The following is a 27485-nucleotide window of genomic DNA, read 5'->3' on the forward strand; positions in this document are numbered from 1 at the left end:
ATTAGGACGAGCTGTGCTCTTTGAAAGTCACTGTCAAGAAAATGAAAAGACAGCCACAGACTGGGAGAAAATCTTTGCAAATCACATATTTGATGACATAGTGGTACCCAGAAAATATAAAGAACTCTCAAAACTCAACAACAAGGAAAGAAAGAACAACAAAATATATACACATACGTACATACACACACACACACACATATAGAAAGATGGGCACAGATCTTGAATAGATACTTTGCCAAAGAGTATACAAGGTCTTGACTAAGCATGTAAAAAACGTTCACATCACTAGCTGTTAGGGAAATGCAAAAACAACCACAAAAAGACATCATCACACAGTCATTAGAGGAGCTAGACTTTTTTTAAATTGAAGTTCAGTCAGTTTACAGTGCTGTGTCAATTTCTAGCATACAGCATCATGTTTCAGCCATATGTGTATATACGTACATTCCTTTTCCTGTTCTTTTTCATTATAGGTTACCGCAACATATTGTGCACAGTTCCCTGTGCTGTACAGGAGAAGCTTGTTCTGTATCTATTTTATATGTAGTAGTTAGTATCTGCAAATCCCAATTTAGCCCTTCCTCCCCTTTTTCCCCCCAGTAACCGTAAGTTTGTTCTCTATGTCTGTGAAGCTCTATGTTCTCTATGTCTGTACGTTTGTTCTCTATGTCTGTGTCAGACACAGAGAATACGTTTATCTGTGCCTTTTTTTCAGATTCCACATATAAGTGATACCATATGGCATTCTTCTTTCTCTGTCTGACTTACTTCTCTTAGTATGACAATCTCCAGGTCCATCCATGTTGCCGCTAATGTCATTATTTTATTCTTCTTTATGGTTGAGTAGCATTCCGTTTTATATATACCACATCTTCTTTATCCAGTCATCTGTCGGTGGACATTTGGGTTGTTTCCATGTCTTGGCTATTGTGTCTAGTGCTGCTATGAACATTGGGTGCATGTATCTTTTCCAATTAGAGTTTTCTCTGGATATATATGCCCAGGAGTGGGATTGCTGGATCATATGGTAAGTCTATTTTTAGTTTTTTAAGGAATCTCCATACTGTTTTCCACAGTGGCTGCACCAGTCTACATTCCCACCAGCAGTGTAGGAGGATTCCCTTTTCTCCACACCCTCTCCAGCATTTATCATTTGGGGACTTTTTAATGATGGCCATTCTGCCTGGTGTGAGGCGATACCTCACTGCAGTTTTGATCTGCAGAATGGCTCCACTTTAAAACGGGACAATACCAAGTGCTGCTGAGGATGTGGAACCACTAGAGCTCCCCCACCCCGGGGGGGGGGGGCTGGGAAAGGTGCTGCCAGTGACTGTCCCCGCAGCTGCTGGAGGAAATTAAACCCACTCTGACCACACAGCTCCACAACCCCTGTTCCGTGTTACCCGAGTGACAATAAACTACCAGAATCAATTCCAAGGGCCTTCAAGGGGTGAAGGGCTGATCAAGCTGGTGCCTGGGCCCTGGAGGGGTGCTGAATTTCCAGGGCGCTCTGCCCAGTGACAGAGGCCAGACCTCAAGGCTGTGGCTGCTTTATTCCATTTATGTGACGTGCAGGGGACGAGCCACAGCTTACCAGGGCTGGGCCACGGGGAGGGCTTGAAGAAAGAGGGGCTCCAGCGCTTTCCCAGGGTGGAACAGCTCTGCAGCCTGAACGCGGTGGTGCCCACTGGACTGTATTTGTAAACACTGGTACAGCGAACAGGGTGCATTTTACTGTATTTCTTTAAAAAGTGGAGAAAGAGGCAAATGCTGTCACAGTGTCCACCCCTATCATGCCGGGTGGTTGGCGCGGACCCGCTCGGGCCTCTCCCATCCCGGGGCTCACTGCCCCTCGCGCGCCCCCCGAGTCCGACCCTTCCCCAGGGGACCTCCGCAGGCTGCACGGCTCCGTCACCGGCCTCCCCTCTGCAGGCGCGCGCGAGATAGCCCCACCCGCGACAGCCCTGCCGGTGACAGTTCGCTCCCGTGTCGGCCCGGCTGCGGGTGCGGGTGGGCGGGGCCTCAGCGCCTTCCCCAGTCGCATCCTTGAGGGGCGCTGGGGCGCGGAGGGGTGGAGGCGGGGCCGCGGGCGCCTCCGCCCCCTTCCCGGGCTCCGCGGCCCTCCGCGGCCCCGGCCCTCCCTCTCCCCACCCGGCGCCCCGCCGCGCGCCCCCGCCCCGCTCCTCGCGGCCACGCGCCCCCGCCCGCCAGCTCCTCCCCGCCCCGCCCCCGCCGCGCGTCCCCGCCGCGCCCCCTCCCCTCGCCTCCCCTTCCCCGCGCGCCCGCGCCGGCCGGCAGAGGCGAGCACTCCGGCGCGGACGCGGGGCGGGAGGAGGCGCGGCGGCCGTTGCGGGCCGGCCGGCGGGGCTGAGGCCGAGCCGAGCCGAGCCGAGCCGGGCCCGCGCACCGGTCGGCGCCCACCATGCGGCGGCTGCGGCGCCTGGCGCACCTGGTGCTCTTCTGCCCTTTCTCCAAGGGCCTGCAGGTAGGCGCGCCCCCGCCCTGGGTACCCGGGCCGCGTCGGGGGCGCGCGGCGTCCAGCCTGGGGCCCGGCGTCGGACTCGGGACTCAAGGTCGTTGAGCGTTGGGATGCGTGGCCCCCGGGGAGACTGGGGGGCCAAGAGGGCACTGGGGGCCGGGGTGGGATGGTCGATGGGGCGAGCGGAGGGTCTGGGCCCCGCGGATGCTGCAGGGTGGCAGCCCCTGCCTCTGGGGCTGAAAAAGGCCGCCACCCCGCCCCGGGCTGGACCCTGCCCCCACAGGCCCAGGAGCCACACCAGGTCCGCTCCGTTTCCCTCTACTCAGCAGATCAGGTTTGTTTTTCTGTGATGGAAAACTTGGGACGCATAGAACCACCCTAAGAAGGACATAAGCTCCCTCGGTCAGCCCTCAGCCAGTCCCAGATCAGGAGCGTGCTCTGACCCCACAGTGACCTTGGACAAATCACGGCCCCTCTCCGGGCCCTGCTGTCTCGGCGGAAGCCCAGGCTGCCTTGGATGTCAGTTGTTGGGAACCCTGTCACTTCTGCTTCCGGCGGTCTGATCCAGGCTCACATCAGCGTCTCAGATCATCCAGGCCAAACTGTGACCTCGATGCCCTCCAGGGCCCCAGCCCCCCAGGGGAAGGAGACAGCCCTGGTTAGAGCCGCCCGCACCTCCCTGGCCTCCCCAGGGCGGCCCTTGGCCAGCCCGGGAGGATCCCTCCTGGGGAGAAGGGTGGGAGCTGCAGTACTTGTCTGTGCCAGAAGCCCTCCCTGCCCGCCTGGGGCCTTAGGGTGCGTGGTGGTTCCGGCCCTGCGCTAAGCAAGATGGGCGCTGCGGGTCTGAACGTCCACCCCATGCTGGGAGGTGGAGTGTGCATTGGCTCCAGTCCGAGGGAAGGGTCTTGACCAAGCTGCTGCAGGGGAGGCCAGAGTCGTGGATCCTGGACCTTGAGTGTGAGACCTCTGAGCTCAGACCAGGAACAGCAGATTGGCGGGAGAGGGGTTCTGGTGGGTTCCCAGTGGTTTGAGCCTAGCCCTGCCTACCCACCTCCACCAATGTCAGGACACACACTGAGCCTCAGTTGCCCCACTTGTGAAACACCCTTCTGAGTTGATGGCAAGGTTTGGAAGTCATGGTGCATGTGGGCCACTGGCCGGGGGGCTGCCAATCAGTGTGCTGTTACTGTCTCCAGAGTGACCTTCCTCCCTCTCGGGGTCCCACCAGGAACCAGGGCAGGCCACGGTCGGGGCGCAGCTACACAGGACCCACTGATGTGTAAGACCCTCCCTGTCCCAGGGGCTTACTCTCTTGTGGGAGACAGGACCCGGGTGATCAGGGCAGGGTAGAAGGATGGGGGCCAGGGACTGCTCCTGGAGGAAGTGCCCACCGGAGATAAGGACCCAGGGGTCATTCAGAGCTAGGCAAGTGGGGACGGTGTATGGGGAGAGGGGCTGGCCATAGGGTGGGCAGGTTTGGGGTGGGCCCTGCCGGCAGGCTCTGGGTCCTGCAGTCAGTCTGTGAAGCCTGGGTCTGCCCCAGCTCAGTCCCTGGGTTCAATGCTGGCCACAGCCTGTCATCCTCCTGGCTGTCCCCCGGGACCTCTAGAGTCAGCCTGGCCTTCCAGGCCTTCTTGGAGCTGAAAGTCCACCCAGAGGCCCTGCCCACCTCCGCCTCCGGGCATTATTCACCAGCAGCTGGAAGTCCTCTGACCTTGTGCTGCCAAAACAACACCCCCAGCTCCCCAGCCCCCCACCTGCCCGTCCTCTGCTTTCCTGTTTTTTCCTTTTGAACAAAACTGGCGGAAACAGACGTGGTGGCAAAGATGAGTGGACCTGGGGCCCAACCCCCTCACGCTGCCCCAGGGCCACCCCAGTTCCCCCATCACCCTTGAGGGGTCTCTGAAGCTCTGAGCCTGGCCCCGGAGCTCTTACGGGTCCTCCTGCTGCAGCGCCTCCTGGGGCGGCCAGCTGTGTGAGGCAGCGCCAGGCAAGCAGGAGGTGAGGACCCTGCCTCTCCTGGAAGCACCATGAAAATGACTGCAGCTGCCTGGGCTGGGCCTGGAGGCCCCTGCCCCATCCTCAGCGGGGAGCCGATGGCCCCATTTCTCAGCACCAGCCCCCAGCCCCCAGGTGACTTGGACCCAGGACTAGCGGGGACTGGAGTTGCTCCCTGGCCATGGGAGGTGGGGTGTGTAGCCAGCTCGGACAGTGGTGCCTTCTCCAAGGACAGCCTGGCCTGAAACCCCCCGCCCTCCTGCTCTCCTGACCCCTGGGCCCAGGCCTTGTTCTCTGGGGCTCAGCTGCCCGGTCAGAGTGTCTGAGCCCCTGCACCAGACAGCATCTGGTAACCCCATCCCATCCGTTGGCCACCCTGGATAGCAATCCCAGCCTGGGGGCTGGATGGGAGACAGTGCCCCCAGCCTAACTGCTGCAGGGCTCTGGGACCCTCACATCGTGTCATTCCATGCACTCCTCAGCTGCAGAAACCTGGCAGAGGAGCTGAGCCCCCCATGGATGCAGTTCCCACCCACCCCAGACATCTGTGTGACTTATTTCTCTCAGCTTTATTGTGGTAAATTATACATCACGTAAATTTAACCTCTTCACCGCTTTTAAGTGCACAGCTCAGAGGCATTAAGCACCTTCACGTTGTGCAGCTGTCACTGTCCATCTCTAGAACTCATTTATCTTCCCAAACTCAAACTCTGTCCCTAGGAAACACTCACCACCCTCCCCCCCTCAGCCCCTGGCACCCATTGTCCACTTCTTGTCTCTATGGATTTGACTCTTCCAGGCCCTCCCATGGGTGGAATCCTACACAATCTGTCTTGCATTGGGCTCATTTCAGTGAACATTATGTCCTCTAGGTTCATCGTGTTGTAGCCTGTGTCAGAATTCCCTGCCTTTTCATGGCCAGATAATATTCCATTGTATGGATGGACCACATTTGGTTTCTCCACTCATCTGTCGATGGGCACAGGAGTTGTGTCCACCCTTTAGCTGCGTCTCTTAAAGGCTCTCCGGGTGACTGCCGCTGGGGCCCTGCCCTCTGCTCAAGCCCCGTGCTCCCTACTGGCCCTGGTCCAGCCTGAAGTTTCCACCAGGGAGAGGATGGTGTGGTGGGGAGGTGGGGGGGTGCTTCTCCAGCCTGACCTTGCACAGAGGTTAAATGTCATTATGAAATGAGGGCAGGACAGGAGGAAATTTTGTTTAAAATTCGTGTACCCTGTATCTCCCTCATTTGGGAATTTATTTTGTCTGCCTGCAAGATTTAAAGGTCTGAGAGCTTGAGCGGCCTGGGTGGCGGCGAGCAGTCCTGGACGTTGGGTGGAGCAGGTGCTGGCTTCAGGGAAGGCTCTCAGCATGGCTGGGGTCCGGGAGGTGGGGCTCAGACCCCCGAATGTGGCACTTCCTCACTGCCCCCCTTCACCCCCGACAGGGCCGGCTCCCGGGCCTCAAGGTCAAGTATGTCTTCCTGGTCTGGCTGGGCGTCTTTGTGGGCAGCTGGATGGCATACGTGCACTACTCGTCCTATGCAGAGCTCTGCCGCGGGCACATCTGCCAGGTGGTCATCGTAAGTGTCACGTCAGGGCAGGCCCATGGGCGCCTTCCTGCCGTGGTGCCAGCTCAGTGGATTCTAAGCTGGATCTGACTGTGCTGACTGCACCATGTGGAGCTGCCTCTGGCTATCCACCTGCCTCACAACAGCCAGGGGCCTGGAGTTTCTCCTCCTCTGCAGAATGACGGGCCCTCCTCCTGGGGGGCTGGGAGGCACCCCCAAGGGCTCAGGCAGCCCCATTCTGGCCAAGGTCCTGTGAGGGCCAAACTTGCGAAAGTCTGGAGGTGGGGTGGGAGGAGCATGGGGGTTCAGAGGGGGGACAGTCTGCATGGCGGGACTTGCAGGGGGCCGATGGTTGGCTGAGTGTCTCTAGGGGCCAGGGGAGCACCAGGCACCAAGGGGGCAGCGCCCAGCTCCAGGACAGTGCGGGGAGGTGGGGGAGGTCGGGACCTTCAGTCTGTTCTCAGGTACACTAGTTTTTTCTAGAAATGCTTACTGGTGGCCTCCAGAGGCCAGGCCTGAGCTGGATGCCGACACCTGGCTCTGCCCTCAAGGTCTGGGGGTTGGGGGATACCCAAGGGAAAACGTGGAGATGAAGCTGGCCTTGGGGAGGGGACAAGGAGAGGCCCTGCTGGGGAGGTCCAGGATGGGCCAGGGTAGAGGGGGCCTGTCGGGCCGAGAAACCTGGGAGGAGGCATGGGGTGGGGGTCTGGCCAGTGGGGTGCAGTGAGCAGGCCATCAGAGGTGGTGGGTGTTTTCTGAGCTCTTCCCGTGTGGCTGCAGGATGCCCCCAACATGCAGAGGACTGAGGGGCCCTGGGGGGCCGAGGAGGACTGTGCCTCTGTTTCCCTTAAGTGGCCTGGCCTTCCCGCCAGCGGGGGCCGCCCCAGGCTGCTGGGCCCAGCTCTCCTGAGGCCCGGCCGTGGGGACACCCCCTCCTTTCCAGAGACCTGCTGTCCTCATGTGGGTATCAGCGTCTCAGATTCCACAGCTTGTCGAAGGCTCCCCAGGGTGGCAGGAGGCAGGACCAGGGGTCACGGATGAGGTGCCTACAGGCCTCTGGGCACTTGGCCAGGTCCCCACCATGGTCCAGTCTGCAGATGGGAAGCACACTGGGATGTGAGGCCTTAAGCCTGATGGGCCTCAGGAGTCTTGAGGCTGCAGGACACACAGCCTACCTCAGCTCCTGTGGAAGCCCCACCCCGATCCTGGTGGGCAGGCACTGGCCTCACCCCTAGCCCAGCCCTGCTGCCCACATTTCCCAGCAGACCGCCCCATGGGGTGCTGCGGCTCTGGGTGGTGGGGGGTCAGAGCAGGTGCATGATGGAAGGCCTCCCTGCAAGGTGGCAGAATGAAAGTGTGTGGCTTTTCATGACGCAGCAGCAGAGGCCTCCTCCTCGGTTCACGCAGGAGAATCCAGGGCCTCTGGTGTCCCAGGGGCCTGATCTCCCTGCCCATCGTCTGCACATTGGGTGGCACCACGTTCTGCACCCTCCCTTCTCTCTCTGTCCCCCAAGCTCCCTGGGTTCCATGGCAACGTGATGTGCACATCCAGGACTTCACCCCGCACTCTCCAGACACAACTCACCCAGGGGAAGGGCCTGACTCCACCTCCAGCTTCACCTTCCTGCTCGGTCAGCCCAGACCCACAGCACCCTGGGGGCTGCACAGCCCCATCCAGAATGGGGAAGGCGCCAGCAGGGGCGCAGCTACCTGGAGCCCAGCCTGAGTACTGCTGAAAGCATCTAGCTTATGTGGTGGCTAGTGAGGTGGCCGGCAGGCGGGCAGGGCGAGCCCACAGTGACAACTGCTGGAGGGCTGGGAGGAGCCCCCATTACAGGAGTAGAGGCAGCCTGACCTCATCACCCAGCCGGCCAGCTCCCTCACAGCGGTGGACACAGGTCCCACTGCCCGCCTTCAGCCCACGGGGAGGGGCTGAGCCCGACAAATATGGAGGCCAGGCCAGGGAGAAGCGGACACCTGCTCAGCAGTGTGCACACGAGAAGCCTGGTGTCTCACAGGACAGTAGGGACAGGTTGGCAGGCAGCTCCTGACTTGGGGAGGGGCTGGCGGGTGCTCATTGTGGCTGGGATGTGGCCAGAGGCTGCCAGGTTGCAGGCCACAGCGGGTTGGGCCCCATTTGAGAAGTGCTATGGCCTAAGAACCGGGGGTGACTGGCAGATGTGATGGGGCCCCAGCCCGCCCACCCAGGGTGCAGCACGTAGGGGGTGGGGGGAGGGAAGGGGGAGGGGCTTGGAGGGGGCCGGGAGAGGACCCTCTACCTCCCCCGGCCACCTCCAGGTGTCTTCCTTCTCCCCAGTGTGACCAGTATCGCAAAGGCATCATCTCAGGCTCCATCTGCCAGGACCTGTGCAACCTGCACAGGGTGGAGTGGAGGACCTGCCTCTCCTCCGTCCCGGGCCAGCAGGTGAGCTCAGCAGGTCGGGCCAATGTCGGCCCCAGGGCTCAGGTGCCCTTGGTGCAGCCAGAGGGGAGGCCTGCATGGATGCCTGTGGTCCCGTGCAGGTGTACAGCGGGCTCTGGCAGGGCAAGGAGGTGACCATCAAGTGTGGCATTGAGGAGGGCCTCCACTCGAAGGCTGGGTCAGACGTGGCGCCCCGGCGGGAGCTGGTGCTGTTCAACAAGCCCACTCGGGGCACCTCGATCAAGGAGTTCCAGGAGATGACCCTCAGCTTTCTCAAGGTCAGTTGGCTCTCCTGGGGGCTGTGTGGAGTTCACGCCCGGCTAGCCAGGGGCCCAAGCCGACTCGCGCTCGGGGAGCACCCACTAGGCTTGGAGGTTGGAGGACCCACACAGATGCAGGGGCATCTGTGGGGAGAGCAGGGAGGAGGTGCAAGGGAGCAGACGAGAAGTGACCGGCCCCACCGAGTGTTCCTCACCTCTGTGCTGAGGTCTCCAGCTCCAGGCTTCCCAAGCACTGGCGGAGACAGGGTCACTAGGGACACAGCGCTGGCAGCAGCTCCAGGAGATACGCAGCCACACGGGCTTCCAGGAAGTGGCGAGGGGGCCTCTGGGTCCCTAGTGGGCACCTCCATCCTCTTGGCTGGAGGCTGGGCTCCCCAAACCTGGCGGACGTGTGGGGTCTGGCGTGCAGCCTGCTTGGCCAGCCAGCTCCCTTATACCCCAGCCTCCTTTTCTTCTGGCCCCAAACATTAGGCAAACCTGGGAGACCTGCCCTCCCTGCCCGCACTGGTTGGACAGGTCCTGCTCATGGCTGACTTCAACAAGGACAACAGGGTGTCCCTGGCCGAGGCCAAGTCGGTGTGGGCCCTGCTGCAGCGGAACGAGTTCCTGCTGCTGCTGTCCCTGCAGGAGAAGGAGCACGCCTCGCGGCTGCTGGGCTACTGCGGGGACCTCTACGTCACCGAGGGCGTCCCGCACAGCTCCTGGCCCGTGGCCGCACTCCCGCCCCTGCTGCGCCCGCTGCTGCCCCCCGCCCTGCACCCAGCCCTGCAGCGGTGGCTGGGGCCCGCGTGGCCCTGGCGCGCCAAGATCGCCATTGGCCTGCTGGAGTTCGTGGAGGAGCTCTTCCACGGCTCCTACGGGACCTTCTACATGTGCGAGACCACGCTGGCCAACGTGGGCTACACCGCCAAGTACGACTTCAAGATGGCAGACCTGCAGCAGGTGGCGCCCGAGGCCGCCGTGCGCCGCTTCCTGCGGGGCCGCCACTGTGAGCGCAGCGCGGACTGCACCTATGGCCGGGACTGCCGGGCGCCCTGCGACACGCTCATGAGGCAGTGCAAGGGTGACCTGGTGCAGCCCAACCTGGCCAAGGTGTGCGAGCTGCTGCGGGACTACCTGCTGCCCGGCGCCCCCGCCGACCTGCGTGAGGAGCTGGGCGAGCAGCTGCGCACGTGCACCACGCTGAGCGGGTTGGCCAGCCAGGTGGAGGCGCACCACTCGCTGGTGCTGAGCCACCTCAAGACCCTGCTCTGGAAAAAGATCTCCAACACCAAGTACACCTGACCTGCCGGCCCCCCCCCCCCTCCTCCCAGGGCAGAGGACAGCGCTGCAACCCCCTCCAGGACTTTCTGGGGTCCTGGCATCCTGACCACCCAGACGGAAGCGGCTGGAATAGGAGGGAAGGATCCGCTGGTCGAGGGACCTGCCAAGGACAAACCGGGTTTTGTTACTTTGAGGAACATGTGATGTAAATAGCTTTTCTGTGAGTACAGTCCCCTTGGCCCACTCTGGACCCCTGCCCCCAAGTGGCTGGAGGCCCGGGGTGGGGGTGACCCCTCTCCTCCCTGCAGCTCGTCGTGGGGTTACGACTAGACAAAGGGGGAGGCGGTGGGTGAGACGCTGAGCTTTTGGTCTCACTGCCCCAACCTGGATCATGGCGGGGTTCGTGGAAATGTGACTTACACAATTATTTCTAAGAACTTCAAGATTAAAAACTTTTTCTTACAATGCTTGCTGCTCAAAAACAGTGCAGCCCACTGTAGGAATTCCTTCTTCACCTCAGCGAGCTGCCTGGTGTAACGCCTGCTGAGGGCCACGCTCCCGCCCCACGACGGGAAGCTGTGAGCCCAGGAGCCCGACACCCTCAGCTGAGCCACTAAGGAAAACCTGTCAGGACAGTTTATTCAAGACCAATTTATTCTCTAGATTTGCCAACAGACACACCCTCCTTGGAAAAAAAATGCATTATACAAACCCTTCCATTCACTTTAGTATCTTTTGCATAAAAGACATTGTCCCAAGATTTCAACTAAACACCCACATTCTCAGCACTGGGCTCCTTAAACCTCATCCCAAATGGGTCAACTTGCTTTTCACCTAAATTCCCCTCCTTGTGTGGGGAAGATGATCCACATGGTGAAGGCCAGGTTGGTGAAGGCCAGTTCAGAACCATGGGCTCCACTCACTCCCTGAACACCCGAGGCCAGAGGATTTAAGAATCAGGATCAGAGATGAGGGGCCTGCTGAGCCATCACCACTGCCCCCAGGGCCTTGAGGCCACCACTGGGTCCAGCTCCCGTTTCCACTGTGCCGCGCTCGCTGGCCCCCCTGGAGCTCCTGGGTCCCCGGGGCTCTCTGCTCAGGCTCTCACGCACTTGCTGCCTCAGCCCTGCCGACCCAGGACGGGGAAGCACACAGCTGCTGTTCAGCACGCCAACACGCCACCGCTCTGTAAGCCTGCAGGTTCTTTTCATCGGAGGACACTTCCCAAGGCCATGACTTCCAGCTCTCCGCCGCCCTTGCGTGCTGAGGCCCACAGTGCCCCGGGCTCATCTATCCAGCAGGACCCCATCTGCAGACAGTAAACCAGAACGACCCCCTAGCAGTGCCTCCTGGTGCTGGACAGATGGGGCCACAACTCTGTCACCCGGTCCAGCCTCCTCACCTTGGGTTGGAGACCTCAGGACAGCAGAAACAGCTGCTCAGGCCCCCTACGCCTTCCCCTACAAGACATGCCAAGCCCAGCTCCCTTCTTTCTCAACACCCCACTCACCACCCAGTTTCTGTGGGGGAACCAGCAAGGCTCTACCATCTAGGATGAGCCCAGCAGAGAGGTCAGCAGACACTCTACTGCCGCACCGCCCAGAGCACGCCACCAACAGTTCTGCCGAGGGCAGCTCTGCTGGATACCTGAAACCACCAAAACCCCAGTTCTCACCTCTCTGCAAAGCGCACAAGGCCTGGACACAGATGCCACGTGCTTGTATGAAAGGGTGACCTGCATGCTGCCCCCCTCCAAGAGCTCAGCAACGAAGGAGCTTCATGAAGCCCTCAGTTTACTCCCACCCTCCACCCCTCATTCTGCTGGGCCCGAGGACTGCTCCTGGAGGATGCTGAGGACAAGCATCTCCTGAGAACACCTCTGGGGTGCAGGGCAGACCTTTGGCAGCCCACCAGCCTCTGCCCAGGCAATGCCTTTCCCAGTCAGGGCTCATCTTCATTTTCCCGGTGGCCACTCAAGTGCCTAATCACCCATGACCCCCTGCCCTCCTCTGAAATTAGGACAACTTCATATACTACCCCTGACCAGATTCTGGCAAGCCAGTGTCCACAATGAGGGTTCAGGTCTGTGAGAAACCCCCCAACATACCTGTCCTGAAGCGAGTCCTGGAGTGACAAGAGCCCACACCTGCAGGTCTATTCCACTGACCAGCTGCACAGAACCGAGCTGGGCCCACGGATCTGAGACATGGAATCTCATCAGTGAATCCCCCCAAACCATGTTTTTCTACAGCAGGTTTCTCAACCTCAGCCCCACCAGCATGCGGACCCCTCCCCACTGCCACATGCCCTGGGAGGGACACGCTGGTTGAGAGCCAGTCACCTACAGCTTTTGTTCGACCCTCAACAGCAAACTGAGCCCTCCACCTGACAGGGGGCCACAGCCCCCTCTGCCCTCCAGGGCCCTGGTCTGGATAATCATTTTTAGGGTTATGGTTGGCCCATGGACAGGCTCCACACAGGGCCCTAACCTCTGCCTCACCCACAGGGCCAATACCAGGAGCGACCCTTGGCGCTCTTTCCAGAATGACCAAACCGTCTCCTGCTCCTTGTCAAGGGTCCTCACAGCACAAGTGCTCATGGACCAGGTGGCTCCAGACCCCGCACAGGGAGTAATGGGTCTGGACAGGACACAGGCCACTGATACCGGTTCAGCAGCTCTCAGGCAGGGAAGCAGGTCACACCTGCCCAACCCTTTTCTTCTACAAAGTCTTCCCTAGACAGACCTACTGAATGGCCGAAGGAGACCCTCAGTCAATCCCACTGTGCCCGAAGCTTGCCACGTGCTCATGCATCTCATTTAATCCTCACTACGAGCCTTACTCTATGGAAGAAGAAAATCGTACTGTCCGGCTACAAACCATTCTTAGTGCCCACTGTTCTGAGCACTGAGCGTAGAAATAGCCGCTTCCTCTGTGCCCCGATGTCACGGGTGCAGCGGGGCAGCTGCATCCGTGGTGCCGGCAGGTCCGCCATCCATGGGGCAGCTGTCCCCTCCCTCCCACCCAGCAAGGCCCAAGGAGATGCTCAGAAAAGCACGGCCTCTTACCTGGCTCTGGATCGTGATGGCTGGTCATTCTGGCCAATGGTCACAAGCTGTCACTGTTCTCGTATTAGTAAGAGAACCGCTTGGCTCCATCACTGCTGGTATTCAAATCCAGTGCACGATGCTCCAAAGGATCTTTCACCTCTTCCACGGTCACCTTTCAGACCCCTGCTGGGCAGCACGAAGAGAAGATTAAAAAAGACTTCTGGCGTGGGGGGCGGGTGTAGCTCCGTAAGAGTTTGTGCATAGCATGCACAAGTTCCTGGGTTCCATCCCCAGTACCTCTGTTAAAAAAACCCACCTAATTATCCCCAGCCAAACATTAGAAAAAGACGACTTGGGCTGCCTACTCTGGCACCTGGCTGGTGTTGGCTGAACTTGGGGAATCACAGTGCAGCCGGGGGGGACACCTCAGAAATCTGTGCCCCTCCCAGAAAGCTATTAACGAGGTACTGACCAATCTAATCAGAGAAGACCACTCAACAAGAGAAGGTGACACAGAAACAACTCTTTGGAATTAAAAGAAAAACAAAAAAACCTCATGTGCCAGAGAACGCCAGCATTGCTAGCCTCTGGAACTGTCTCTGTAACATGTGAAACTGGCAACTTGGAAGCTTCTGGCTGCACAGCCCAGTTTAAATCAGTTTACACCATTCAGCTCACCCTCGAAAGGGAAATCTTAGTGCCATCTTTCTTTTTAAATCCAACGTGACAGGTAAATAACACTCGGACCTTCAGCAAGTCAGCCTAACTGAAACACACTCACGTTTCCCTCGCTCATCACTGTGGGGGCAGCCCACCTGCTGGGACAACCTCATTATCTGAGGCTAGCCAAGAACTAGGAAAGAATTAGAGCTTTTACCTGACAGGCCTCAGGCTGCCTGTAAACACACACCAACAGTTCGCACGCAGTCAAGTGTCAGACTATCAATCATCCAGACGTTCACGGGCCAGAACACTGGGCGTAGACAAGCCTCTCTTCTCTCTGCCACCTGATGACACACACGTGACACCGCAGCCACATATGCAACGCCTCTAGGGGCAGCATGTATGGAAAGTTAGGTAATCCAAGCTTTGATTATCCCGACCAAGTTGTTGTGGACCACCTGGCCCTGGCGCTTAGGGTGTAACACAGAAGGCACTGAATTTGCAAGAATGTTATCTCCCAGCACCAATGTGTCGACTCACCTGAGACTTCAGAGGTGCTCAGTTCCCAGCAGGCAAACCCCCTAGAGAAAAAAGAAAGCCACTTTATGAGAACCTGACGAGTTCACAAAAAAGCATTTCATCCAGGATTTGTTTTGCTGCATTTGACCTCCAGGTCTACACGTTTCTATTCACCAAACCCAGTCACCCTCCATTTTATTCTCGGCTTAATTTGGGGGGGTGTAGAAAATCCAGGTTACAATACAGTGGCACTGCATTAGAGGCACTTCAGTCCTGGCCACCATCACCGTCTGCGGACATCAGGGATCACGCGACCAGGGCGATGACGACAGGTATTCCTTTCCACCAGGAGGCGACGCACACACCCACTCTACTGCATCATACTGTATATATACGTGCCCACACCCACACACCACTACAGTAGGAGCAGTCACACTGCTATAATTCAGCAATCACCCCGCTTTTAGAAAGAACCTAGGAAGCAGTGACAATGCGTTTAAAAACAGATGCCCAGAAATGTGAAGTGACTTAGGCAGGCGTTAAAGACTCCTTCCCTTAAATTCTCACAATAAGCCGTGTAGGTGAAGGGAGGCGGGAACGGGGGGGGGCGGCGGGCACACTTCTTAAATGCCCCGATTCGCCCATTAAACTACTGCCACCTGGCCCTACTCCCCGAGGCTTCGGCTCTGGACAAGCCCAGAGAGCACAGCGGGGCGCGGGGCGCCCCCACCGCCCCGCACTCGCGAGGCCCCAACGAGGCGCGGGAGCCTCGCCGCATCCACCCCCACGCCGAGGACGCCCGTCCGTCCCGCAGGCCCAGGGCGCGCCAGCCCGCGCACCTCTGGTCACCGGCATCCAGGACGGAGCCGCGGGGCGCGGAGCTCGCCGGCCGCGGGCGGTGGGGCCCATGGAGAGGCCAAGGCTCGGACCCCAAGGACTTGAGAAACCACCATGGCGTCTCCATCTGCGCCGGGAGAAAGAACATACGAGCGCGCGCCGCGCTTTTTATAGCGCGGACGGTAGCCCGCGAGGCCCAATCCCCGCTCCCCAGCGAGCTCGCGCTGCAGCGCCTTCTAGTGGACCCTCCCGGCCGCGCCACGCCGGTGACCTTTTATAAAGAAAGCTAGTTGCCTAAAACCTGAAATACACAGGACAGCCCATTCTCAAGGCTCTGACCTTTAAGGGTACAACACCATTCGTACAAAGATAAGTTGCAGAATAGAAAATAACATTTGTCTTGTTGGAGGTTTACAGGAACACCATGATCTGACCTAGGTGGCTGGCTGCAAGAACAAAGGATTCCAACACCAAGAAGTCTGCAACAACCAACCACACTCCCTCCCCTTTTCAGAATAAAAGGAGCCTGAATTCTGACTTGGAGAAGATGGTTCTCCAGGACGTTAGTCTGCCATCTTCTTGGTCTGCCGGATTTCCTAATAAAGTCATTATTCCTTGCCCCAACGCCTCGTCTCCTGGTTTATTGGCCTGTCGTGCGGTGAGCAGCACGAGTTTGGACTCCGTAACACTGGGTCCTCCAACTGCAGGGTGAGACCTACCTCCCGTGGGTGGCAGGACTTCCTCTGTCAACTTAGTTAGATGAAGCACTTAGAACAGTGCCAGGCACTTAGGCACCTACAGTGTCCCTGTACTTACTGTCTCCAACCTGAGCGTCCCTGAAGTTTGGCCTGCTCTTTATTCCTTGCAGAAAAGCCTGCCACTCTCTGGGGATCCCTGGTCGAGCTGCTCCTGCCTGCCCCAGTCCCCCTGGAGCCTCTGCCCCAGGGACACCTTTCCTCTGAGCCCCTCGGGACGCTCTCCTGTAGGGAGCTCTGCCTTCACTGCTCAGGAGGGGTCCCCTAGATGCTACCTGCTGAGGCAGGGGCTGCCAGGGCACACTGGGGAGCCACGCTTTGCTTCCTTTTTCACATGGAAGCTTCTGAAGTGCAGTCAGGAAGGACCCACCATGAATTCTTTAGTCCCCTGGGACTTCTCATGAGCTAACAAGTTGCTGCTGACTTGGGAGATGCAGACCACACCTCAGGGCAAGCTGTGGCTAACGAGCCCCCCACCCCACCTCCGTGAGAATCCTACAGGATTCTCTGTGATGGGGGCAGAGTGGGGAGTCCCAGACCTGCCTCCTGGGGCCAGCCATTTGGGCCAAAGGCTGGACAGCCCCTGTGGCCACTTAGCCGAGAACGTCCCCAGCAGTGCCCCGTCCCTGGGCAGGTGCTGTGTCCCCCGCCTTGGAAGCCAACACAGACAAAACGACAGAAGAGCAATGGGGCCTGGTTTCGTGGGGACAGGCTGAACTGGTTTGCGGAAGGAAGGCTCCCTCCCCTCCCAACCGCCCACAGCCTGGAGGGAGCAAAATCCTAGCCAGAAAGACCCAGCTCTCCAAGAAAGACGATGTTTCCAAAACGCTGCAGAGGGGTTCCCTGGGCCCCCTCCACTTCCAGGGATCTGTTCTCAACACAGATTCAGGGGCACAGAAATTCTCTTCAGCACGGTGATGGGAGTGAAAATCGGAAATGAATTCTATATTCACAGGAGGAGCTCTTGGGAAATTCTGAGTCAGTGCCACAGAAAATGCAAAGAAGGAAGAGGATGGACTGGCCACTGTCCACCTGGGGAAACCAGGTTCCAGAACAGCACACATCCAGGAATCCTCCCCGCCCGACACCCACAAGGGCTCACGGGCAACCACAGAGGAGGAGGAGGGGACCTGGACACCACCTGCTAGGGCCCTCCTTCCAGGCGGGAGACTTTGTTCTTTATTTAATTCTTAATTCTTTCAGAATTCACTATTTTACATTTATTGCCCTTGTAGTAAAAAACATTTAAAAAGAAAATAATGTACTTTAATTACTCCATAGATAAGAGATTAAAAGATAACATTTATGATTTTAATATTAGAATTATATAAGCAAATATGCACACTTTATAAAAAAATTTATCACCTAAAGGAGAAGAGATCTCAGAGTCTCACCTGAGGTGGGAAGCCCCATAAAAAAAGACTGGCAAGACCCCCAGGCAGGGCCACTACCCTCCTGCCCGCACCATCCAGTTCCCTGGCCCAGCGGCGTTATCTCACTCTTTGCCTCTGAAACAGCTTACTTCTAGGAAAGTGGAACTTACCCCTAAAATTCTATTGGTTCCCTGAGCTAACTCCTGATTGGTCTATTTGTAGTACTTCATTTGCATGGAGCTCACTCCTGATTGGTTATCTCTCCCTCCTGATTGGTCCGTTTCTACAAAGCTTGTTCCTAATTAGTCAACTTTTGTTATACCTTATTTGCATATGATGTTGGAAAGTGTAAACTTGCAGCCTATAAAAGCCTGTATAAACCTGCAAATGGTGTCCAGCGCTTGGAGTGTTAACTCCTCTGGGTCTGGTGGTATAATAAACCTGAGTTCTCCAACTCTCAGGGCGCTGCCTGGTCCCTTGCCCGGATCCAGATTGCTGTCACAACTGAGCTGTAACACACTTTCTGCAACACATCCACAGGCCGACCATTGTGAGAGGTTCAGTGTGTCTCCCTCGGGCTCTGCTGGTTTCATTCTGTCTCTGTCTGTCTGTCTGAGATGCAGATTCGTTTACATATACACGTGTCTGCATGTTGACATGACATACATGTAGTCTTACAGACGAGCTCCTGGATGCAGATGGTTGTCCACGTGTATCTCATGTAAAAGGACCCCTTGGATCTCCCCTGTCAGCACAGAGACCCGCACACCCACTGGGACAGCTGCATAGCACCACCCGTCTGCGTGGACCAGGATTGATGGGTCCCATCCCCCTCCATGGACACTAGAGTTGTTTCCAGGTCCCTGCCATTTCGGCCAACGCTGTGATGGGTCACTTGAAAATACATCTCAAAACCCTGTGCAAGAACTCCTGTGGGTGAGCCGAGGCTTAGCGCCGCGGGTGCAGCACGCACACGGTTCTCCCAGAGAGGCGTGTCCTCCACACCTCCCTCCGGGGGGCCCGGGGGGCCTCTGCCCCTCACGTCGTCCCCAGGGCTGGTCACCCCCAGACGAGGAACCCGCCAGTGTGACGGTGGCCGGTGCTGTCTCCACAGTGGTTATGTCTGTGTGTCCCCATCAGTGAGGGCAAGCGTCTCTGACACGTACTGACCATGTGTGCGGCCTCTCGTCGGAATTGCATGTTTGTTCTTGGGCCCTTTTAAAAGCACTGACTTTGGAGAGTTCGGGGCCCGCAGGGGGGTCCGCCCTCTCTCTGCCCCTGGGCATGAGGAGCGCCGCTCAGGTCTGGGTGCGGCCTCACCCGCTCTCTCCGCGTTTCTCGCAGTTTTGATCGGCCCCGGGAGGAGCTGGGCGTGTCCCTTCTGTCCTCGGGAGCTGCTGTCACACTTAGAACGGGGTCTCTGCCCTGAGACTGTGCACGTGTTTGCCGAAAGGGCTTCATTCTGTGCATCCCACCTTTACTGCATCGGGATTTCCCCTTCATATAACAGAAGTGCTATTTCAGGTAGAAAAAGAAAACAAAAATGAACTATTCTTTCAAAATTGACACACAAAAAGCCGTGTGTTGCACGATTCCATTTATGGAAACATCCAGAACAGGTAAAGACACAAAGACAGAGAGCAGATTAGGAGGTGCAGGGGGCGGGGGAGGGAGGGCTGGGGGCCGATGGCTTTCAGTCCCAGGCTTCCTTCTGGGGAGTGAGGCGGTTGGTTCCGAGACAGGCCTGAAGGTCACGTGGCATCGTGAGTGGACTTAATGCTTATAAACTGTTCAGCTGAAAATGATGTGAAATGAAGTTTTAATATTTTAAATTTAGAACCTAGAATATAAGACACCATGTAAAGTGTAAAGTGGAAAAAGAAAAAACCCAGAACAAGAACAGGGGAGGGAAGGGACCTTCTGGGGGGGGAGTGAGTTGAAGGTGTGGCTTGGGATCCAGCACTGAGGAGGGTTCCAGGCTGGTTTCCCCGCAGGGCTGCTGGTCCTGAACCGGCTCTGGGGCTCCTGTGGGAGCAGGTGCAAGGCCTCCCCAGCCATTTAGGGCCCTCATTCTGGGGAGCCCTTTGGCCGGTACTCACTCCAGCCTGTGTTGCCCTCGGTGGCCGTGGGGCTGCCGCTCACCCAGGGGGATGGAGGGGGCGCCTCTGTTGACCAGCTCCTCACCATCTCCTGCACGGAGCTCTGAAAAGACAGTGCCCGGCAGCAGTCCTGAGGATGGAGTTCTGCCTGCCCGAGATGATGCTTTTCCACCTGCTGGACTTCTGCTCCCAGATCGGGCACAGACCTGTGTCTGCACAGCCTCTACCTGGGATGCGGTGAGGTCTGCCTCCAGGATGTAGGATGAACCTCGGGCTGAAGGTCACCACCCTAGCACCTCGTCCACCCAGACACCTTGACCTGGTGCTTCACAGGACAGGCCCATCAGGCTTCTGCCCCCTCATCAGCCTGCTCCTGCTCGGGGAAGCCCACCCGACATGGACCATGCCTCCCCTTCCACACACACAGGGAGGGGACATAGGGCTGCCCAGGTGGGATCCCGGAGGTGGCCTGGCCTGGACCCGGCTGCCTTGGTGGTCCCTGTGTTACCTTTGGGTGCCTCCAGGCAAATGGCCAGATGCGTCTGTGGCTATGGCCTCGGGACATCGGGACACAGCAGGAGAACATGGTGCTCATTTGAGGTCTCTGGCCACGCTAGTTGGACTGGGGCTTCCCTAGAACACGCACCTGGTATCCTGGGCTCCAAGTTCTGTTGGGCTCTGTCATCAAGAAGTGAGATGACTTCCTGGGGTGCCCTTCTCCAGGCTTCCTGCTCAGACATGAGCAGGCCCCTCCAGGCTGCTGACTGCTCACTCCTGACCCCATGCCATGTCCCTGCACAGCGACACCAACGAGGAGGCCTGGGTCAGCCTGGGCCCCGGCTCAGGGGACACAACTGGGCTCAGACCTCACTCCTCCTTCTCACCAGTGATATGACCCTGGAGAAGTCGCGTGCCTCTCAGGGCTGCCCCAGTCTCCCCGTCTGCACAGTGGGGGTCATTCTGGCATCTGCTTCATGGGTGTCATCAGGTACAGAGACTTGTACACACCCACAGTGCCTGCACACCCTTAGGCTGGGACCACACATCCCTCATGCAGGCTCAGCAGTGGAAGGGCCGCAGAAGGGGCTGGCGGGGCACAGAGCAGAGCTCAGACAGGCCAGGTCTGCCTGGGACCTAGGGACAGCCACGCCCCCTCCCAGTCCCCCCAACAGAGGACCTTCCAGTTCCTCCGTCCTGTGTCATCTCGGCCCAGGGTCGGGGGCTGGCGGGGCAGCCCCTCAATGGCTCCCAGCGTTCCTGCCTCCTGGTCACACATCCCCGTGTGATCCCCTCCCCTCAGGGTGGATGGACTTTGTGATAAAAGGGATGGGCTGTGTTTTCCAAGACTCATTTATGAAAGGTTGTGACTTCTGCTGGGTCCCCTCCCTCCTGCGTTCATTCTCTGTCTCTCTCTGTCTTTGTCTGTCTCTATCTCTTATTTTCTCTCTGTCTCTGTCTCTGACTCAATGTTCTGGAGAAGCAAGATCAGATGTTATGAGCTGCCCTAGGAGGTGCCAGAGCAAAGACCCAGCCTTGGGTCCTGGCCCAGAGACAGGAGAGACCTGAGCCCCCGTCCAAACTGAACGCCACCAATAACCTGCGAGTGATCTCAGAGACGGACCCACCTGACGGAGACTCGACTGAGACCACAGCCCAGCGTCCGGGGAGCCCTCCAGGCAGAGGCTCCCAGCTGAGCTGAGCTGAGCCTGCACCCTGCTCACAGACACGGAGATGGTCAATGTTGTCCTCGTAAGCGCTAAGTTAGGGGAACGCTGTCACCCCGCACAGACAGCGGGTCGGCCTTCCAGACCCGGGTCCGGCCCTGCCCTCCTCCCTCCCGCCCTCCTCTCTGGCCAAAGTCTCTTCTGTTTCCAAGTCTCTGCACCTTCGACCTTCCCCCACTCACTTCTCACAGAGTCTGTAGGGCTGGTGCCTCTGGTCTTTCTGGTCACAGCATCATGATCACCCTGGAGACCTTTAGACACCATTCCCCCACCCCAGGAGCTCCCGGCCCTCCCTCCAGGACCCTGACTCGTTTCCCTGGAGCACGTGCTCTTCTCTCTCCCAGGGATTTACTTTCCTGCTTTTGTCCATCTGGCCCTCCAGGCTGTGTGCTCCTGGGTGAGTGCCTAGGGCACAGTAGCTGAATGAATCAATAGAGGATCTCAGAGCCCCTTCCCGCCTCTGCAGCTCACACTGTGGGCCTGGAGGCTAGTAATAAAAGGTGCCTGTTGGGTCGGAGGCAGGGGGATGCCCAGAATGACCCCGGGTGTCCCGTCTCTACTCCAGTTGCTCCATTGAGTAGAGTGGGCATAGCTGCCCCCTGGTGGTCAGTCCCTGCACTGCAGCCCCAGGCAGGAAACTAATCACATACCTTTGCTTGGGGTCCTCAAGGCAGTGGTCTCACCAGGGCCGAGGGGGCAGAGCAGCAGGACCAGCAGGCTCCTGTGGGAAGAAAGGGGCCTCAGAAACTTCTCTCGCTCCTCTCTCTCCCTCCACTGTCCCGGTGTCCAGGTCACAAATGAGGCCTCCTCACCCAACCAGTGCAATGACTCCACCCACTTACAAATGAGGACCCAGGGTGCCAACAAGGAGGGTCTTGTCCCTGGTCCCCAATGAGTGGTCCAGGGCTCTGTCATGTTCTGCACCCCCAGGTCTCCAGTCCCCCAAGTCCCCAGGCTGCCCCTGCTCAGAGGACCTCAGAGGGTAGAAAGCATTTTCCAAGGACCTGGAGGACAGTGGGTCACGGATGGAGAACCAAGTCCAACAGACTCTTCTGCAAGCATGTGGGACCTTAGGGGTCCCCCGTCTCGGCACCCCGCTTTACAGAGAGGGAGCTGAGGCCTCATCTCCCGTAGCCCCTCCACAATGGGGGGTCTCATCCCTGTTCCAGGACCCCCAGACCCTGTCTTCTCCAGGGAGCTCTAGGGGTGACCCCAGCCCAGGCAGTGCCCAGGGGACCCCCGCATCAGCCTGCAATCTCTCCCTTCCCCGTGCTGTGGGCCTGGGCATGCTGCTACGCTGCTGGATACCCCTGCCCCTGGCAGAGCTGCCCCCAACCTCCTTCTCACCCATTTCACCTCCCCTCTCAGGGCAGTCAGTCAGTGTGTGTGCGCGTGTGTGTGTGCGTGCGAGCGTGCAAGGCTACCCAGGGGAATGGGCCCCACATGGGAGGGGTGAGCAGAGGTCCCCCCAGGATCTGAGGGGCTCTCATTCCCAGTGTATACTCTAGTGGAGGGTTGAGTCTGGCCTCGGAGGCGGGGACCCTCCCTGCTCCCCCGGACTCTGCCGACCTCCTGGCCCCTGGCAGTCCCCACCTCTCCTGGCTTCAGGAGGGGCTGGACAGGGACCTGCATCAGCCCAGCTCTGCGAGGAAGCGCCGCGCTCTCCGCCCCGGACGGGTGACGGGCGTGGCGAGGACCAGCCCGCTTGGCGGCGGACAGGCCTCCCGCGCGCATGCGCAGCACGAACCGCTCCCCGCGTGGCTCCGCTGTGTCCCAACCGTCAACGGCTCGGCACCCTCCGCGTCCCCTGAGCCGCGTGAACCCACCCCATCCCCCAATCAGATGCGAGATGTAGCATGCTGGGGTGGGTGTGCTGGACATCTGGGGACACAGGGGTCTCTGAATATACTCTCACCTGCTCTCCTGGTCCCCAGACCCCACCCCAGGGTCCAGCTCAGGACACGGCTGGGCCTGTGTGACCTGGGGGCGGCAGTGGCCACTCAGTCCGGGCAGGGAGAAGGTCCAGCCGCCGCTTCTCCTCCTCCTCCACCGCCCCACCATTTGTCCCCCTCACAGGACGCCGGGACACAGGGTCCAGCCTGTCCCTGGCTGTCCTGGCTGCTGTGGGAGGGGCTGGAGGAAGCCCACCGCCCAGAGGAGCAGGCGTTGGGGGTAGTTACTGTTATTAGGGGGCCCCCTGGGCACTGAGTGTTTTCACCCCACTTTACAAAGGAACAGGGGCCCCAGCTCCTTGGGTCACTCGGCTCTAAGTGACCAAGTCCAGCCATGAAGGGGGACTGAGGATCGTTGCTCCTCACTGAGCCCCGCGCTGGCCATCAGAGCCTTGTCCTGTGTGGGGCTCCCCCGGCCAGGCAACCTCCTGAGTCCAAGCACTGTGGGTGCCTTTGAGACTGGAAGACAAGAGCTGTCGATGAAAAATAATAAACAACCATTAAAAATAACAGAAATGAGTTTTATTTGAGCCAAACTCGGGACTAGCCTGGAAGCCCGCTTCCCAGATGCCTCTGAGAAACTGCTCCAGAGAGGCAGGGTTTCCAGCACAGGTTTATATATTGTCAGGACAGAGAATGTTAGGAAGTCAGGGATGCAGTTCTTCGAGGTAGAAGAAGAAAAAGGAAACAGGCCAGCACATATATGGTGGGTCAGTGAGGCCTCGGCATCCGGGACGAGGCATATCATCAAAGGAGGACCAGCACTGGTGTCCCGGAAGAGGGGCATTTCATCTTCATTTTTTGAGATGATCCCTTTTTAAATTTAATTTTATTTTGGGGAGGTTATTAATAAATCAGGTTTATTTATTTAAAAAGAGGTGCTGGGGATTGAACCCAGGATCTCATGCATGCTAAGCACATGCTCTACCACCAAGCTACAGCCTCCCCCCCTAATCTTTATTCTTATCATGGATGTTCTTTACTTGTGGTCCATGTGCCCTTTTCTTTAATGGTTAAAGCAGATGTACAGTGTACGTTGGATGGGCCACACACAGGCTGTTCTAGTCAGCATCAAATTCAAGTTAACTCGTGTATAAGCCAGAACGACTTCCCTGTGTCTCAATATGTGAAAAAATTTATTTTGTCAGAGTACAACTACGTTGGAAAAGGACCAGGGAATGGCCTTGACAGGCCTGAGAAAACGAAGCCCAAAGGCCGAGGTCTCTGAGAGGACACCCGGAGACCCACAGGAGCAAAAGACACCTCTGTTCCCTGACGTGTGTGCAGTTTCCTGAGGACAAAGGCGGGACCATAATGTGCCACGTGGCAGGTCCCCGAACTCCCAGTTCCCCAAAAGATAAAGGTTTGACACGTTCTCGATCGTTTTTGCAGGAAGCAGATCCCCCGCCACGTGAAAACTGCTGGCCCCGAGCACATAGCTCCCAGACCACTTGAAACCAGACGGCTGAAGGTGCTCAGAACTTCACCTTGATTCCCACCCATCCGAGTATTGAGCACAAACTGTTCAGGTTCCTGCAGCTCCCCCGCCCACATCCTTTAAACTCCCTTCCCTGAAAGTCCTCAGGTACCTGGCACCCTTCCCCCTTCTCTCTTGTGCACAGCTCTCCTTTCAATAAAAAGCTTTGTGTCCCTAGGAGTCTTGTGGGAACGACGTCCATTTCTACGGTCTTGCTGTCCAGGAGTCTGGAGGGGTCCAGTAACACCCACATCCCCTCCGCTTTAACCCTCCCGGGGTCAGAGTCACTGACCCCATTTCCAATGAAGGAAACAGGCTCTGAGAGTCACAGGAGCTTGCCTGTCACAGAGCTGTGAGGTGGCCCCACTGTGAGTTTGAACCCAGGGCAATCTGACCCCAAAGGCTGTGCTTTATGGGGGCCTGAGCTAGTGACCTCTGAGTCCAACCTCGGAGGTAAGTCCCCTGTGGATGGGGGGCTGTGGGGAGGGGCACTGCAGGCAGGGGCTCTGAGGAGGGAGGGGCTTGGAAGGGTCCCTGGGGGAGGAAGGCTGTAGGGAGGCTGGAGTGAGGGGTGCACACTGGGGAAGATGTCTGGACCACACCACCCAGGGCTCTGGACATCGGGCAAGGTGTCGGGGTCACTGCTGTCTGGGTGGGGATCAGGGGACACGATACAGGCTGTCTTATCAGAGCTGCAGCATCCAAGATTAGGAGGGATCAGAGTGGGCATGTTACCCACCCCCCACTCAAGCATGGGATCCCCCAAACCAACCAGGATGAGGAGGCTGCCTCAGTCTTCCCGTACTCCCCTCAGGGTGGGACCCGCTGCCTGGAGGGTCCAGAGATGGCCTCTTGTCAAGGTAGCCGTTTGAGAGAGGTCTGTACCCGAGGGGTGTAAGAGAGGGACCAAGGGGTGCGGACGGCGCTGGGGAGCGGGCTGCCGGGCTCGGGCTCCCAGACAGAAGAGAGCGTCTCCACAGGGGGCCCTACTGCCCTTGGCCAGGAAGATGGACCCCAAAGTAGGCTCCTTGGAAGCCCAGGCCCTGGGCGCAGAGACCCCCAGCTCCGCCCAGGCTTCTCCAGGTGGAGGGAGGCCTCCCGGGCAGATCTGAGGAGTAGTGTCTCCTGTCGGGTCCAGCACCCCCAGCCCGAGACTTAGCCCTTGATCGTTAAGCCCTGGCCCTGGCCAGGCGCCAGCCCCTTCTCTGCACAGCCCCTTGGGGGCAGCCAGGTCAGAGGGGACCCACTGCTTAGGGGCAGGGCAGCACCAGGCAGACAAATGGTCCAGGGCCCGGATCCCAGGACAGGGGCCAGTGGACCAGGCACTGTTCACCGGGTCCCCCCACCAGGCACCCAGTTTGATGGCCTCACGCCATTGCTGGGACAGTGGGGCCAGGAGAGTTGTCATTGCAGAAAGTGGGACACTCACCACCAAAGCCTGAGGTGGCCGGACCCCCAGACACCCCCAGACTGGTGAGGGGCTTGCACTGCCAGGGAGCCCCATCTGGCGTCTCTTTGTCAGGGAGGGAAGTGCCTGAGCCCCAGCATCTGCGTGCGGGGCCTTCTGTGCCCAGGAGGGGCCCGGGAAGGCTGGCCTCCCCGACGGGGGGCTGTGGGCCTGGGACTTGGGAAGGTGCACCTGAGTGGAGGGAGCCCCCTTGTCCCCAGTCTCCAGGGAGGTTGGTCTGGGGTCACCCTCCCACCACAAGAGAGGAGACCCTGGACGCTGTTGCCTGGCTGTCAGGCAACGCATCACCAAGCCCCAGGGTGATTTTGGGAAACTGCGGTGTTGGCGTCAGAATATGCGGGCAAGGTCACTGCTGAAGTGATTCCCTCCCCGGGGGCAGCGCCTGTGTCCAGCCAGGAGTGGGGGAAGGGGCAGGAGCGGAATCCCACCCCAGCTGGGGTCCCCGTGTCCTGCTGTCCCCAACCTGGTGGGCCTGGACCAGCCTGGCGCCTTCCTGCATCCTCCACTGGGGGCTCCCCTCACTCCTACCTCGGTCTCCAGCCAGTGGGGAGCTAGGGGCCAGGCCATTCCCACCTGCAAAGGTGACCCCACCTGGGGACTGGAGCTGACCCTGTCATCCTCACAGCCCTCCCCCCACCCCCAGGACCAGGGAGACCCTGAGCTTCACGGGCATCAGACCTGCAGGAGCCCCCATGGGACCTCGGGCAGGGCTGCCGGCACCCACCTCTCCCCTGACCCTCATGCCTCCTGGACTGAGACAGGACCAGGGAGACCCAGGACAGCAGGGGTCCTCCCACCCTCCCCCACTGCGTCCACACCCCCTCCTGGTCCCAGCCCACCTGAGGGACCCCACAGACAGGCAGAGCCACGGAGGATGCGGAAGCTCTTTATGTGAAGCCAGGAGAGGGGTGGGGGGCTGGGGGAGGAAGTGGGGGGGCCAGAGGGGGCGGAGCAGCCCAGGCCCCCGGGACAGGGCCCCTTCCATGTCCTCCACGACAGAGGGTCCCGGTGGGGCGACCCCGGGGCTGCTGTGGAGACTCGGTGCCCCTGCCGTGGAAAGGGGGGGCAGTCAGTGAGGCCAGGAGGGGAAGGGGGAGGGCAGATTCAGGCCACTTGGGGGGCAGAATCCAGCTCCCCAGGTGCACGGGTGGGTGGGGACAGACCCCGTGTTCCCGAGTGCACAGCAGTGAACCCAGCAGACACTGGGGGAGCAGAGAGGGGGCCTAAATGTCTGGCAATGAAGCTCAGGAACAGACATCGAAGGGAGGGTCCCGTTCCAGAGGGGTCTCGGAGCAGAGAAGTCCCTCCTGGCTCAGGCCGGGCCCCTCCTGCCTGCAGCTTGGGGAGCCCCAGTGGCCCCTGACGTCCCACTGGACCCAGGACTCTGGTTGGCTTCAAGGTCACTCACCCTAATCACTTTCAGGATCGCAGCTTTCTGTAGAGACCAAGACAGAGCCGGGGGTGAGGAGACGCCGGGCCAAGGGCCAAGGCCCCTCCCCACCCCACGCAGGCGCCAGGGAAGGGGCAGGAGGGTCATGGGCTGCGTGGAGAAAGAG

General features: G+C 59.0%; 1 protein-coding gene, 3 long non-coding RNA genes and 2 other non-coding genes across 16 annotated transcripts; 2 read left to right on the top strand and 4 right to left on the bottom strand.

The window, feature by feature from the left end:
* The first annotated feature begins 2275 nt into the window (after positions 1-2275).
* On the top strand, positions 2276-10480 carry DIPK1B (divergent protein kinase domain 1B). Of its 5 annotated transcripts, XM_072960464.1 has the most exons (7): positions 2346-2488; positions 3679-3761; positions 4435-4615; positions 5925-6059; positions 8365-8472; positions 8571-8747; positions 9222-10480. In XM_072960464.1, the coding sequence occupies exons 4-7, from the start codon at positions 5994-5996 to the stop codon at positions 10032-10034; spliced, it is 1164 nt and encodes a 387-aa protein (XP_072816565.1). In that variant the 5' UTR covers positions 2346-2488; positions 3679-3761; positions 4435-4615; positions 5925-5993; the 3' UTR covers positions 10035-10480. The 5 variants fall into 5 exon arrangements, with proteins under 5 accessions (XP_072816563.1, XP_072816562.1, XP_072816565.1 ...); XM_072960463.1 differs by lacking the exons at positions 3679-3761; positions 4435-4615 and adding an exon at positions 5755-5821 and having other exon boundaries at positions 2376-2488; positions 8346-8472; XM_072960462.1 differs by lacking the exons at positions 3679-3761; positions 4435-4615 and having other exon boundaries at positions 2276-2488; positions 8346-8472.
* A 154-nt stretch (positions 10481-10634) lies between these two features.
* LOC107034961 (uncharacterized) lies at positions 10635-15220 on the bottom strand. 4 transcript variants are annotated; one of them, XR_012072359.1, is made up of 6 exons: positions 15084-15220; positions 14266-14306; positions 13940-14069; positions 13081-13245; positions 12121-12212; positions 10635-11322 (listed from the first exon to the last, which is right to left on the bottom strand). It is a non-coding gene; the product is annotated as an uncharacterized lncRNA (long non-coding RNA). The 4 variants fall into 4 exon arrangements; XR_012072357.1 differs by having other exon boundaries at positions 13940-14112; XR_012072356.1 differs by having other exon boundaries at positions 13940-14306.
* Positions 12875-13008, bottom strand: LOC116280417 (small nucleolar RNA SNORA43). The gene has a single exon (XR_004189804.1). It is a non-coding gene; the product is annotated as a small nucleolar RNA SNORA43 (small nucleolar RNA).
* Positions 13993-14123, bottom strand: LOC116280418 (small nucleolar RNA SNORA17). Its single transcript, XR_004189805.1, has one exon. It is a non-coding gene; the product is annotated as a small nucleolar RNA SNORA17 (small nucleolar RNA).
* Positions 15221-18789: 3569 nt separating the features above from the next.
* LOC107034962 (uncharacterized) lies at positions 18790-22784 on the bottom strand. Of its 4 annotated transcripts, XR_012072362.1 has the most exons (6): positions 22626-22784; positions 21683-21753; positions 20193-21519; positions 19817-20101; positions 19309-19411; positions 18790-19004 (listed from the first exon to the last, which is right to left on the bottom strand). It is a non-coding gene; the product is annotated as an uncharacterized lncRNA (long non-coding RNA). The 4 variants fall into 4 exon arrangements; XR_012072363.1 differs by lacking the exon at positions 20193-21519 and having other exon boundaries at positions 19955-20101; positions 22626-22781; XR_012072361.1 differs by lacking the exon at positions 20193-21519 and having other exon boundaries at positions 22626-22781.
* Positions 22785-22821: 37 nt separating this feature from the next.
* Positions 22822-24638, top strand: LOC140696197 (uncharacterized). Its single transcript, XR_012072364.1, has 2 exons — positions 22822-22896; positions 24133-24638. It is a non-coding gene; the product is annotated as an uncharacterized lncRNA (long non-coding RNA).
* The last annotated feature ends 2847 nt before the right edge of the window (positions 24639-27485 follow it).

This window comes from Vicugna pacos, chromosome 4, assembly GCF_048564905.1.
Source record: "Vicugna pacos chromosome 4, VicPac4, whole genome shotgun sequence".
NCBI lineage: Eukaryota > Metazoa > Chordata > Mammalia > Artiodactyla > Camelidae > Vicugna > Vicugna pacos.

Coding starts and splice junctions, on each gene's coding strand:
- DIPK1B (XM_072960461.1), top strand. CDS start 2,426: ATGCGGCGGCTGCGGCGCCTGGCGCACCTGGTGCTCTTCTGCCCTTTC. Junction 6,060..8,364: donor ACATCTGCCAGGTGGTCATC/GTAAGTGTCACG, acceptor CCTTCTCCCCAG/TGTGACCAGTATCGCAAAGG. Junction 8,473..8,570: donor CCTCCGTCCCGGGCCAGCAG/GTGAGCTCAGCA, acceptor GGTCCCGTGCAG/GTGTACAGCGGGCTCTGGCA.